Consider the following 14,860-nt stretch of genomic DNA (forward strand, 5'->3'; position numbering starts at 1 on the left):
TAAAAAGTCGGAATATATTTAGCACTCATCAATGAAAAAAAATCGAATTTCTACATTTCTTTAATTCTTATTTGTTCTTCCATATCTTTCACGCCGGGGAAATCGCTATGTTCGTTGCCTTGGATACGGTTCGTATGTCCCTCAAAAAGAGGGAAATATCACGTGATACAAAATGCGTTTTACTATTTATTACTTAATACTAGAGGGCAGCACATAAAGAACATTTCTTACCATTGCATTTTATAATTGAAACGATTACGATTTTTTTTTGCGTAATCTTGAAATACGCTGTATGGGAATTCCATGAATTTTATCTTTTTGAAACACAAGATTATCAGAAATATATGGCTATTTAATTTTTGAATGAAACCATTATTATTTCCAAAGCTTGGTTCGCCTGTGTTAAGCATTTCAGGAATTAGGTGAAAAGACCGAAGAGGCAGCAATGTTTATGTATGATATTGTTTACAAGCTGGAAATCCCTAACAGAAATAACCAACGACCTAAATATTTTGGAAATCGTTGAACTTTGAATATTCACAACCATATGATGAATCCGCTGAATCTTTACATCACGACTTGTCGGATGGTGCTGCAGTCGAGCGCCGAGGATGACAGCGCCTGGGCCGACATCAGCAGGCTTCTCTCTTGTTTGCGACAGTCCCTCACGTGCTGCGTATGTTCGAAGATCCTCAACACACCGATAACGTCATCGGTGTCCACGTGCAACCACAGCATCTGTAAGGACTGCATCGGTGGCAAGATGAGAATAAAACCCACGTGCAACCGCTGCAACGACCACACCAAGTTCGTCGAGAACAGCCCCGTCAAGGTCCTCATCCAGTGCTACAAGAAATTGTGCGAGTACATCATGAACTCCGCGGCGTCCCACCATCGCGGCAGGTTGGGCAACTTGAACGGTGGCACCACCGCGAATTTCGCCGAGATTGTGCAAGAGGGTGCCGAACTGACCTCGGACTTCCATCCGGCGTCGGCCCTCGTCAACCAGACCGTCAACACTGCGAATTTACGCAATGCCATCATGAATCTATGCCCCAAAGTCGGCATCAAGTTCGAGGATGATGAAAGCCCAGATGGGAGATTGTTCACCAATGGTAACAGCACCTTGCATAGTACAAACGAGGACGAATCCGGCAAACTTGTCCACAAGAGAGAAGAGGGTTGCGATGGCATTAAGAATGATGTTTCAGACTTGATTGGAAGCCCTGCGCTGAGGAAAGATTCAACTCGAATCCCCCTAGAGCTGTCTGGATGTTTTCGACCCAAGAGGAAAAACTGTCGTTGTGGTGTTGCGACCCCTAACCCTGGTAAACTCACATGTTGCGGGCAGAGATGCCCGTGCTATGTTGATCAACGTGCCTGTGTTCAGTGCAGATGTAGGGGGTGCCGCAACCCGAACAAAGTACAAAATAAAAATGTCCACTACCAGGGCATTCAGCTGGAAGTTCAAGAAACGGCTGAGGTTGACTGTTACGTCGAAAATATGGTAGACTCTAACGGAGATATTGCCACTTGACTATCACCATTGTCGGGAAGATGATACTTACTTTTTAACGTCATTCACAACTCATGTATAAATATGTTTATAGTTCGACACATTTATTTTTAATTCAGGGAAACTTTCATGTGAAGAAGCGCAGGTTGATATTATATTTGCATTGAGATAGGATAGAGATGTATTTTATAAGCGAGAGTTGGTATTATGCGAGTGTATATTTTTCAGAGTATGTTTCATGTGATTTCATCCACTACAAGAAAGGGGGGAAAGTGATAGTTTCAAGCTGTTGATATGTTCAAAGTCGAATGGGGGGAAATGTATCAAGTATTGTTACAGATATTTGTTGAACATGTACAAGAGAAGCCAAAACAGACATTTTTGGTACTGGTTGGTTTTCTGGACTATCATTTGCTGGCTCTTATAATTTCAATGCATACCCCATATTATATTTTTGTGTTTATTAGCGTCATTTTTTCCATGGGTTTGGAGATAGCTTTTTGCGGCCAGTTTTCCAAATATGTTAAAATAGCGATTTATCACCAACATAATCCGCTGTTGTAGTACCGGCTGAAACATTGCTGTATAATTATATTATACAGCAGTGTTTTGCAATGTTGCTGACCCTCTGTAAAGAAGGTCATTGCATAACAAACCCCTAGTAGTAAAAGTTAATGAACCATCTATTCTCCTCCCCATTAAATCTAGAATTTATTTATTTTTTTATAATTTACATATATAAAAGGTGAAGTAATAAATAAGAATCTACAGCATTAAACATGTCATTAATGCAGTAGAAGTGAACTTAAAAAATGATGTAAGCACCTTCCATACCATTATTTCATGCCACTTTGATTTTATTGCTACCCTTCTATTGAAGCTCACTTTGCAAGTAATGATTTTTTTTGCCAGTCACACTTTCACTATGATCCATCATTTTTTCCCCCCTCATCAGAAACCTACCAAGTAACACCAATTTGGGTGGGTTACCGTGAAGTATTGCTTTTGTAAACAATCAAGTGTTAGAAAAATTTGTTTTTAATATTTGATCTGAATGTTTAGTTTAAAAGAAATTCAACATATTCTTTTTAGTGTATCTAAACTTTTGGTAATGCAAAATATATTTTGAACCTTATGATTTAGCCAACCTCACCAAAATACATAACATAGTAATAAAACTGTATGATCATACACCCTTGACATCACTTGCAAATATTCACAACAGATGGCGTCACTGCACTGACAAAAAAAAAGAACACAATAGTTCTTCAAACTATACAAAACTGTTTGGAAGCAACTAAGGTTCTTGCTTTTTTTGAGAATTTTTATTATGATTAACCCTGTAAATGTGTATAAAAAGAAAACCATACAAGCACACAAACTGATGGAGAGATATATAGGATGGGCAAAATGTTCTGTACACATTCTAAAAATCAATAAAAAAATTCACTGATGCACAAAAAGAAGTGGGGTTTGCACCAAATTACTTATCAAAGCATTCATTTTTTTAATATATTATAAAGATTTGAAAATTTCAGTCACAGATGGCTCTGCATCACAAAACTTGACACAACACTTAAAATGTGACACAAACAATGTGCATAGCAATGTTTATTGCGATTTATGTTGCATAAAACTACCACATTCCCCAAAATTCATGTTCACCATATTTCTAACTCCAAACTTATACAATCTTCTAAGTCAGGGCTCAACTACCTGAGGTCGAAATAGAAAAATTCTACAGTAAGAAAAACCAACCCCCGTGTTTGTGGCACCAGGGTCTGGAAGGGATACACATTTTTATGATACTGCTTTTATACTTGTATTTTAAGCAAATGGATTGCTTAATTTATTATCTTTTACACATTAATGTTTTCCATTGGTCCCCAAGGTGTATAGTGCATTAGCTGTGTGTTTCAAGAGGGAATGACTCGATGCATTTCCTGGGGTATACACCCCTTTTTAGCTGGAACTACATCTCAATCAGTGAACGGATTCTCATATTTATATGTGGTAGTTTTATGCCACATAAATCGAACACAAACATTAATTATGTTCTGTTTGTGCACATTTTATGTATCATGTCAAGTTTTTTGTTTTGCAAAGCTCATCTGTCAGTGAAATTTTCAAATTCTTCTTTTATTTATTAAAAAAAAACTAGACGTCTTGATTAGTATTTTAGTGCAAACCACACTTTTTATGGCGATTGGTTGATTTTCTGTTAATTTTTAAAATGTGTCCAGGATTTTTTTCTCCCTCACCCTATATATTTTTCTGTTCAAGTTATTTTTTTCCATAAAGAAATGTACATACCTGACAATTAAAACAAAGGAAAGCTTCAAAAACCATAGAGAATACTTAAAATGCCAGGAAAAATAAGGATATTCTGAAATCTTAGTCAAACTATCAGCTATCTTAAACCAATCACAGTCTATCGAATGTCATCTCAATAACCAACTAGTACTCATGTTTTACCTTCTCTTGAGCATTGTTTTTTAAAACAAAGATGATTCTACATTATTTATGGTAATGTTGGATGATGTGAAAATACTAATTTGTTTAAAATCACTATTTGAAAGATCATTAATTATAAAGTTATTTATAGTTAATGCGAATAAGAACTTCGACACATAATTTGTGATCACCTTTCAAAATTTTTATTGTGGAACATATTTTAAGGAAATCGAGCACTCTAGAATTAATTTTTTCATGCCGTTGAAAATTGTTTAGCTAAACCCACTTGTAATGAACGTGTCCTTCACAATCTGCACCATTTTCATTGCTCTGATAACTAATTCCAGAGAAGTATGCACATAACAAAGTTTTTGATTGGTTTGTGCGGCTTTTTTTTTTTCATGATAAACCTTTTAACTTTATATTTTATAAATATGGTGTACCTCTAGTTACGTGTTTGATTCATTCCTGGAAGTAACTTCTGTTCATAAAATGAAAACACTCAAGATGCATCTTCCTTTTAAAAATAATTTAGTTCATCTATATCCCGAAAATTGATACTTGTAAAATCGAAAATCAACTAAAATGATTAATGACTTATTCTAGGCATAATGAAAATTCAACGTTAATTCCATTTTGGAACCAACGTACAATATAACTTGAACACTATGTTTGACTGAATACCCTAGACACCTGCTATCCATGGCAGGGGTACATGTGAGAAATTTTTTTGTTTAAAACTGTTGCATAAGTTAAAAGTGGTTTATTCTTAATGCTGACACGTAACCAAGTTTTGTTTCAATTGTAATCAAAGCTGATATTAAACGCTGGGCCATCTTGAGAGCATAATGAACTCCTGGGCCAAGTCATTTTTCCGAGGCCCTACCTGGAAAATTCCCAAAAAATTCAACTGCTTCTGGTTTTTTGCCCCTGGGCCGTGCATTAAGATGGCACTGATTAAGTATTCCGACATGCCCGGAGAAGTGCGCAGGTAATGATTTGCTTGCTGCATGGGATGGTGGATCAATGCGCATCATTATGACAAAATAAAAGCAAAATTGTTAATTAATCGTTTATCAACTGTGGCATTTGGCGATAGTAGCCAAAAACATATATTATTTGGAGAAATTGCTTCCTCTCACTTTACGCATGCATGCTCTGATATGTTTAACCCTGCCGCAAGTCTCCCGTTGTTGCACACCCATGACATCTTCACTCCTGCTCTCTACTTCACAGTGGAAAGAATACACGCACAACCATCTGGAAATTATGTATTGTACATGAATTTATTTTATTGAATTTTAGTATATTTTTTGCGTTTTTAGTTGCCATTATAAGAGAACAGTAATCTATGGGAAAAGGAAGCAAATGTTTGTGGAATGGATTGAAATACATCAACTGTGAAAAGCCTTTGCAGATTTGAAGCGAGTAAGGAGTCATTCTTTCTATAACCACCCCTTCAACATTACACTGGAGGGGCCAAAATTTGAGCTTGCCCGGCTGACCAAAATATCTAGTTGCAGACCTGCTGGCAGTGACTACTATTTCACCAAACATAAACTCTGACCCCTATATTGCAATTTACTATCATTAATGAGATGGGTTGGAAATGAAGGTGCTGTCTATTTGTGGTCGCCTCAAGTTTGCTAGGGGAAATATCTTATCTATATCCTCCTTCCGGTTCAAACCCAGAACCGTGCAGCAACCTTCACTGTGGTAGACGAGCATCATACTACCACGCCATTCGGGCTGGTAGTGACTGGCAACTGAAAATGTAACAAATGTAATGAAATTTATTAAAATAAATTTATGTGCGGTACATAATTTCCAGATGGTTGTGCGCATATTCTTTCCGCTGTGACACAGCGAGTGGAAGTGAAGACATCGTGAGTGTGAAGCCAAGCGAGCTCAAAATGTGGCCAAGCATCCATTCATTGGCTTTCGGTTGGCTACTCTACAAACATAAGAGCATGATCATACAAGCTTTCACATCTGTGATTCCAATATGAACATGAAACGAGTGGTGTGCAGTTAGAATTATGCTCGAAACATAAGTGTGGTTGCACATGCAAATCTGCTGCTCAGGTTCATAAATGATCCCGAAGGAAAAAAAAAGTCTTGTCCATAGTAATGGTATAGTGATGGTTCTCAATGATGGGCATTGAGGCAAAGCCTTTTGACATACTTCGGCAAATTTTTTTCTAAAAAAAAAAAGAAGAGTAAGCATAATTTTGCCCCCCCCCCTCCCACAAGCCTATGATTTTATAACAGGGTTTTTTGTTTCCCCTAAAATTTGCTGCTCGCTTAAGATTCCTCCTCCCTCAGAGTTCTGGCAATAGACTTAACAATGTTTTTTCTTGTATTCAGATGGTACATTATTTTAATTGCAAAAGTGAAAGCATGTGTTTGGTTACAGGAACTTGTGTTGTGCAATTCTTTATTTTCTTACAGTGGTGCCACACAGCCATAGATATAAATTTATATTTGCAACAATCTTCATTGTATTTATTGAGAAATTGGACTTGAGCTCCTTTCAATATTTTTGAGCACTCCCAATATTTTCTATAACTTTACGCCTATGCACACAATATACTGAGTGTAGACGATTTAAGCTCTCAAGCACATTGCACACATTCATGTGTTGCAATGTGTAGGTTTTTCAGGGAGCTAGTCTCAGAATTTTTTGATACTCTTGATCAGCTTATAGAGTTTTCCCCCATGGTCATAGTAAGCATGTTTTTCGAGTAGAGGTCATACTGTTGAGTTGTTTGCAAAGTTTTTCTAGCTTCAGTAGTTGGTTTTATTGAAAGAATGTACAGTGCATCGCTGCTTGCATATATTTGATTCCTCTCGTTAATTTAACAAGTTCAATTATGTTATTGTATGGTGTATCTCGTAATGGTTAACTTCAGATATGGAAAACATAATTTTGACATTGTTTGACATCTAACATTTCCACCAATTCATGGAGCAGAATGTAATTATTAACAATACAAATAAGGAATCACAATTTAACCTCCAGATGACCTTTTCTCTCGAAAATTGTTCCTGTGCAGTTTCATCATATTTTAGTTCCATGTATTCAAGTATAGATATTATATTATTGCATTTCTTTTTTTTTTTTCGTTCATTTTTTTATATACATGCCAGTTCATCTAGTACAATATTTCACTCGTCATATTTTTTACAACTAATGTACAACATTAAGCGACTGTGATTCATGAATCTTTGTTTAGAAATGTAAATAATTTTTTCTTTTTTGTGTAATGTAAAAATATTTGTCTCATGAAAATCAGAAAACCAAAAATCTCAGTTAATGGATCACAATGATGATGATAAATTTTAACCATGTTAACCAGTTTGTTTTCTTCCTTTTATCGAGGTATGAAAGTTATTTTTTCAGGTAACTTAAATGTGTTTTAATATACAATTTTATTGTGATTTATGTTTTATCACAGAGTTGAATAAATTATTTGCTGCTTTTTCTAAAAAATAATTTCCTTGCAAATATTTCTGCTTCTTTCTGTTTGTGATGTGAAAATCAGCACTGTAATTATTATAAGCTGGTTACGCTGAAAAGATTTGGATAAATGGTGCAAAAAACATGGTGGTTAAATTTTTTTATTTCAATACTAAATGCTGATTCCTCAACTAAAATTGCCTGGGGCCAAAAGGCAACCCTTCTAGAAAGAAAATGCTTCTGAAGGTCGGGGAGGGGGGGGGGGGAAAGGAAGAAAGAAAACCTCTCTCCTCACTGCAGGCAAGTAATTAAAACTGTGTAAACAATTCAACACGCAATGGGCTTTCGGAGCCGAAGGCCCACTCGTATACCCTTGATGACTGCACGACACAAAGCTTTACGCCTCGCCTGGGCCCGACAACACCAACATTGGACTGTTGAGGACTAGAAACACGTTGCCTGGTCTGACGAGTCTCGGTTCCAATTGCTTCGAGCTGATGGACGTGTACGGGTATGGAGACAACCTCATGAATCCATGGACCCTACATGTCAACAGGGAACTGGGGCGTGTGCAGTTGGCGTGATATGGGACCCCTGATACGTCTAGATACGACTCTGACAGGTGACAGGTACGTAAGCATCCTGTCTGATCACCTGCACCCATTCATGTCCATTGTGCATTCGACGGACTTGGACAATTTCAACAGAACAATGCGACACCCCACACGTCCAGAATCGCTACAAAGTGGCTCCAGGAACACTCTTCTGACTTTAGACACTTCCGCTGGCCACCTAAATCCCCAGACATGAACATTATTGAACATATCTGGGATGCCTTGCAACGTGCTGTTCAGAAGAGATCTCCATCCCCTCTTACTCCTACGGATTTATGGACAGCCCTGCAGGATTCATGGTGTCAATTACCTCCAGCACTACTTCAGACATTAGTCGAGTCCATGCCACGTCGTGTTGCGGCACTTCTGCGGGCTCGCGGGGGCCCTGCACGATATTAGGCAGGTGAACCAGTTTTTTTTTGGCTCTTCAGTGTAGTATTTAAGTGTTACTGGGACGGAAAAAAATTCATTTTATCCGATTTCATTGTAAGTGAACCCTACTGTACACGGAGAAAGGTAGCACTGAAAAATCAGGCACAACACTAGACACGCATTCAGACTTAGGTACACACAGCTGTCTCTGATTATGCCTTGAAGCTTGGCTGGAAAATATCTTGTCAACGGGATAACTCTGACGGCAGAGTACTGGCGTTCATTCATGTATATATATTATATGTATGAAAAATTATCAACAAAGCGAGCAGAATTTATTCGGTGATAGGTGCACTTCCGTAGCATTGTTTGGACCGCTGTTGATGATCCTATCTTGCGCGCGTGTGTAGTACCAATACTTGCACACTCCGGGCACAACTCAATCGGTAGTAAATTGCCCATGGCGATAGTCCGGAGTTGTGCCAACACCATCTATAGCAGAAGGCCTTCACGCGAAGCTCGTGATATCACGAAAGAAGTTATTTCAACTATAGTTATTGGATATACTGCGAAAAAAAGTTGAAGATATCGCAAGGGGTTGCCTGCTATATCCAATGGCTACTGGTGAAATAACTTCTTCGGTGACGTCATGAGTCTCGCACGGAGGCCTTCTGCTATAGATGGTGTTGGTTGTGCTCGGTTCGAAAGAAAGTCCCATTCCAAAAAAGAGCAGCACTCTTTTCTAGTGTATCTTTCTCAGCCGAGTTCCAATGGTATTGCTAAACATTATCATTCAGAAAGGCGTACTTAGGGGCGGGGGGGGGGGTACTGTAAGTGGGCTATAGACCAGAGCGACAAGTAGCAAATTTGGAGGTTTAATTAGCCTGGGACGAGGGAGAAGTAAAATTTGTATTGCTCTCACAGGCGGCAAAACCGTAAAAATCCACTTCTGATTACATCACGTAATAAAACAATAAAAAAAGCTGATAATAAAACAAAACATCACAACTTTCATTCCCCCCCTCCATTTCATTGAGATAATATACATGGGTTCATGGAGTCAATGTAGAGATAACGTAACATAGATGCGCAATTGTTATTCAGTTCGACTATATTCAGATACACTACGATTCTGTGGGAGTCACACGTCTACCCTTTGAGTTGTTCCAATGCAGAGATGATTCCTCTCCTCATATTAGGAATATCTGCCTTATTGAAATACCTGACCGGTCACGGTGAGTTTTCGATGGCTAGTCTTTTATGAGTTCGTGATTCTACTTTCGAGCACATGCAACCGATGAGATAATTGGTAACATTCGCACGAATGTTATCAATAATCTCATTGATTGGATATGCTAGAAAGTGGCATGTTTTCGTGCTACTTAGTAGCATGTGTATCACGGGACTTAATCTTAAAGGTTGATACTCTACGAGGAAACAAGATAAATTTATCGTATCTATAGGTAGAGAGAGAAGCCTTTTTTTATATAGAGATAGTTTCAACAGAAAAAATATATAACTACACCTGATACAATACAAGTCGCAAATAAATTCATCGGTCAGTAAAATCAGCCAATTTATAAAAAAAAAATTCCGAAAACGAAATCAAATTAGTGCCAAACACATGACAAAATTTCCGATCTATAAAATCAACTACTTTTAATAATCGGAAACATTTTTGAAATAAATTTTGGATACAAAGAAAAATTGTGTGAAACTCGAAAAAATTTAACAAGTTTTTTTAACCCAAGTTAAAAGAAAACTTTACCTGGCGAATTATTTAGTCTAATTTTTGGAATCCGAACTTCACGTTTGCAATTTCTTTTCGAACTGAAATTCGAAAAGAAATTCATAAATTAAATTAAAAATTATGTGAAAATTACGAATTTCTTAGTTTATTTGCCGTATTTCTTGTTTTATCGTATCCACCGTGATTTTCAAAATTTAATGGACGTACGTAATTTTGGAGGCTGGTGGCGCGCTCACAGTGATGCGGCACCTACATTAGTTTTGATTTTGAAAATGCAATCTCTAAGACATCGTCCACGAGCCCACAAGAGAAATTGGAAAAATGACAACTCGAGAAAAAGTTTTTTTATTAATAAACCGAGCGCAATCCCGGTCTATCGCTATTATGAGCAATTATAGTATTTTTCAAACACCGTAAAAGGAATTGTAAACGTCTGTGGAAAAATCCAATTTAGAAGATACAATAAATTACTGATTAACACAAGTATAATTTCATCGATATAGAATATATATCATATTTTATATCAGAATTTTCCTTCAGAAATATATATGTTTCGAAAAGTTTTGCTTTTGTTTCACCGGTTATGAAAATCAGCCGCTTAATAAAATCAAAATCATCAGGATAGAAGTGAATTTGATAAGCGGCGGTCACTGTATATTACCCAAACGTTTTGGTTACTTCAAGTCTTTAGCAATAAATAGCAGTAAATCCGAAATTGCGCAAATTGCATCTTACGTTTCAGGTGCCCTCTATTGGATATATTATTCATGGACGTATCTGTACTTATGGCTGCACTCCAAGTACTACAAAAAGGACAGGTTCGATTTGTACGATTATTGTGCTGATGATGACCCGGAAAGGAAGGCCTTCCTTATTCCGCATCAAGAATGGGAATTGGATGGTCCGACAGGGATATCCGAATATCGGGTGAGTATTTTTCAGTTTTACTTTCTAGTAATTCATCTTTTCTGACTCAAGAGTTCATTCAGTACGTTAGTGTAATATATAATTACCATTCCCGAAAGAGAATCGATATAGAACTTTTGAGCATTGATGTAGCAAACACCTGATCTGTAACATATTTGTGGAGAAAGAAATTTCGAGTCACCCTAGATGTCTGGAGACCAAGAAGGCAAGCCGGGTTCCAACACCAATCACGAGTTTTCTGTTTCAACGTTTCAACTGTTTCAATCAAACTGCAAAGTAGCTCCGATTTGGGAAAATAACGAACCTACTGTGAAAGTTAGATGATGTCCCATATATATATTCTAATCGAAAACCTATAATTTTTCCACGAATTTTCGTATTCTTGTGTACAATCAAGATTTCCAAATTATGATTTTTATAAATTGGATGCTCTTTTTCAACTAAACTATACAACGTGACCAGAAAGACCTTAATCGTGACTTTTTCTTTTCAACCGTTAGTTATAGAAAAAACATAAAGTACTTTCAATAAGAAAAAGTATATTCAAATAACGTGCTCATTTTGGATACGGCAATTATTCTAGTAGCAGCCGTATATATCGGGTGTACAGCTAACTCTGCGGCAAATTACTAGCGAACCCCGTTAATCCCAGAGGTACATTTCCAATCAGAAGAAAGTATCCAATTAACGTGTAGACTTCAGATACGTCATTCATATTGCAAGGGGTTGTATATTTATTAAAATAAAAGAAAATGTGCTTTTTATACGGACCTCCCCCCCGTCCTCAAAAACCCAATTAAAAGGTGTTGCGTTGTCTCTCCTGAGCACAGCAAAAAGTTCCACGTTTCTAAGGGCAATTCGCTGAGATATTTGGATTATAAATCAGAGAAAAGTTTCAGCATATATCAGGGAAAGAAGCGTTGTTCCTTAGTTTATGCTGTTTTTCCCCAACTTTTCTCCGATTTTTGAATTTAAATATTTTAGCGAATATCGTACTCAGAAATGTGATTTTTTTTTTGTTGATCTTAGAAGACACAATAAACTTCCTAACTTTCTAATTGGGTATTTTAGGACAGGGTCACCAAATAAAAAGTTAATTTTTATTTCATTTTAGTAACTATACAATCCCTTGCAATATGAATGACGTATCTGAAGTCTACACGTTATTTGGATAGTTTTTCTAATTAAAATTATGCCTCCAAGATCAACGTTCGCCAGTAATTTGTGACAAGGGACAAAGCCTCCTAGATGTAGTATCTAGGAGGCTTTGCAAGGGAGCTATGCACCCTGCATACTGAGATACCTAATTCAATGTTTTATATGGATCCCTGTCCTTAACTTCCCAGTTAGAATGTTGTTTCCCTGTCTCTTCCGAGTTTGAAAAAAAAAATCCATACTTAATAGTGCAATATTCGTTCAGTTACTGCTTATTGAATGTTGAGGGGGACATCTTAGAATTTCGAAAAGTTTTAATAAACTGGAACTGCGAAAGAAGAGAAAAAGGTTCAAAAAATTTTCTTTCGCAGTTCCAATTTATTAATACTTTTCGAAATTCTAAGTTGCCCCCCTCAATATTCAATAAGCAGTACCTGAACGAATATTGCACTTATAAGCATGGATTTTTTTCCGGAAGTGTGTTCCTTAACATACGTCGTTCTTTCCCTCATTTTCAAAAAATATATCTAGGCTAATATTGCACTTAGAAACATAGAATGCATTTTCTTGGGCTCAGAATAGACAAGGACAGCAACTTTCTGATTAGAAGTTTAAAAATATGGGGGGGGGGGGGGCATATAAAAAAAATTGAATTAAAAATCTAATTTTGTAATTTCTTAGTACCGATACGGCTTCTACTAAAATTATTGGCGTATCTGAAATAAGCATGTTATTTGGGTAATCTTTCTAATCTAAACTATACTTCTATAGTCAAACGGTCGAGAAGAAAAACGTCTGGGAAAAGACTTCCTGGGCACGCTGTATATTGCCTATTTTCGCACTCGACTTCTTTCTTTTTTTAGGAAGGTATATCAGATGACGTCTTTTGCTTTGGCATCAACAATAGCCACGAATGCTTGGCCATCAACGTGTCCCGAATTCCCAACGTAAAATGTGTCAAGTGTTCACTGTTGCTGCGTCTGTCGAACGGTCAGACCTTCACGATTCCCGAAGAGCACGTCTTTCAAACGGACGATTTCGAAAGCTACACGTTCGGATCTCAGAGGCTGAAAGTTCAATGTCTGCTGCCGATGAGGAAATGGAGGATATTTTTCAACGGTATCTTGAGGTATAAAACATTCTAGAGATACAGTACAGCTTGGCGAAGTTTTACGAACTCCTCTTGAGTTTTCCATCTAATTTAATGTCAACATTTCTGGTTTAATTCGAACTATGCGAAAAAAAAAAAATCATGCTTTTTTTGGATGAGCATAGTTAGCGTGAAAAAAATTCTACTACGTAAGCCAGAATCCGATTTTTTCGACCAGGTCGTTGTGTTAAACAACAAATTTTTAAAGATTGAAAAAGTTTTAAAATTAAATTTTCCTTCTACTCTTTTTTTGATGATTTAATGCCCATTTTAACATTGTTTAGCTGGAGTGTATCGAGACTTTTTGTACAACTTAATGTACAACTTAACGATCAAAGGCCGTAATATTGCGTCTAAACGTGCGTTAGTGGAATGAATTCACACACACGCACGCACGCACACGCAGATCCCGAAGCTTCGTTGCAACATTACAATTTTTTTTGTATTTGGTTTTTTGTATATCCTGATAGTGATTTTTTCCCTCACATCTTTCTTATAAGAGTGAAAGAGATCAGGTAGGTTGAGGGTGAAAAGAAATACTCTCTATAACTGTTTTCCTACATCTTATCACTTTATCTTTTAGCCAATTCGCTTGTAAGCGGAAGGGGTTAATACCGATTATTCTTTTCAACCTATAGATCAAGGTAAAACGTCCGAATTGAAGTTTACTTTTGATTACAACGAACTCGAAGCCGACTGGAAGAATAAACGGGAAAAAAGTAGTGGAAGAAAAACAAAAACAAAAAGTTCGTAAAATAGAGAGTTTATAGAAATATGATAGTTGATTAGTTCGTAAAATTGAGCGGATTTTATCATTAACTCTATGGCGTGCTGTTCGGGACAAAGAACAAGTTCGTAAAAAATAGAGTGTTCGTAAAATCGAGGTTCGACTATATTAGGACCATAAAAATTTGTTCAAAATGCGTTAGCATCACGGCTGCCAAAGAAAGCATTTCTGTGAAATTTCGCGCATCATTGTCAATGAAAAAAATTGAAAGAGCCGAAGAGTTTAATTTGTTTTATATAGGCCTATGCCTGCGTCAGGCAAGTGGTCGAAAAAAATAAACCGGTCGAAATTTTACATTATCCGTACATATCATGCAATAGGTTCTTCCAGCACTGGAATTTACCAAATTCTCCAGGTATGACCATGACCATATTTGGTGAGCTGGGGTCCCAATCGCCGCTGTATTAGCGGCCCATACCACTACCTCCTATATAACCACGCGGTATCCGAAATATCACACAGCATCGCCATAGCTGGTTTCTTCCTGTCGTCGGCCTTCGGATAGTCACGTGACCACGTCAGCTGTGACGTGTGCAGGGGCTTTGTATATAGGAGGTAGTGCCCATACCCCCTTCGTCTCTCTTCGCCACCTGCTTAGCGAATGCGCGTGAAGTCATTAGCACTGGGTAGCCATACGCCTGGGTATCAAGTATAATAACCACCAGTAAAAGTGAT

General features: G+C 37.2%; 2 protein-coding genes across 2 annotated transcripts in view; both read left to right on the top strand.

Annotated features, from left to right (window-relative positions):
- The first annotated feature begins 470 nt into the window (after positions 1 to 470).
- On the top strand, positions 471 to 7,466 carry LOC149089620 (uncharacterized). Its single transcript, XM_089231473.1, has one exon. It carries the CDS (start codon positions 548 to 550, stop codon positions 1,535 to 1,537), a length of 990 nt encoding a protein of 329 aa, XP_089087599.1. The 5' UTR covers positions 471 to 547; the 3' UTR covers positions 1,538 to 7,466.
- Positions 7,467 to 9,539: 2,073 nt separating this feature from the next.
- Positions 9,540 to 14,860, top strand: part of LOC149089621 (uncharacterized) — a 45,613-nt gene continuing 40,292 nt past the window's right edge. Inside the window, exons 1-3 of the mRNA XM_089231596.1 lie at positions 9,540 to 9,651; positions 10,909 to 11,093; positions 13,112 to 13,377. Of these exons, the coding sequence (XP_089087722.1) occupies positions 9,594 to 9,651; positions 10,909 to 11,093; positions 13,112 to 13,377 (509 nt within the window). The 5' untranslated portion in view covers positions 9,540 to 9,593. The remainder of the gene's footprint in view (positions 9,652 to 10,908; positions 11,094 to 13,111; positions 13,378 to 14,860) is intronic.

Source organism: Pholcus phalangioides, unplaced genomic scaffold (assembly GCF_987345545.1).
Source record: "Pholcus phalangioides strain wild (caught in Gottingen) unplaced genomic scaffold, Ppha-v1.0 ptg000001l_1, whole genome shotgun sequence".
In the NCBI taxonomy this organism is placed as follows: domain Eukaryota; kingdom Metazoa; phylum Arthropoda; class Arachnida; order Araneae; family Pholcidae; genus Pholcus; species Pholcus phalangioides.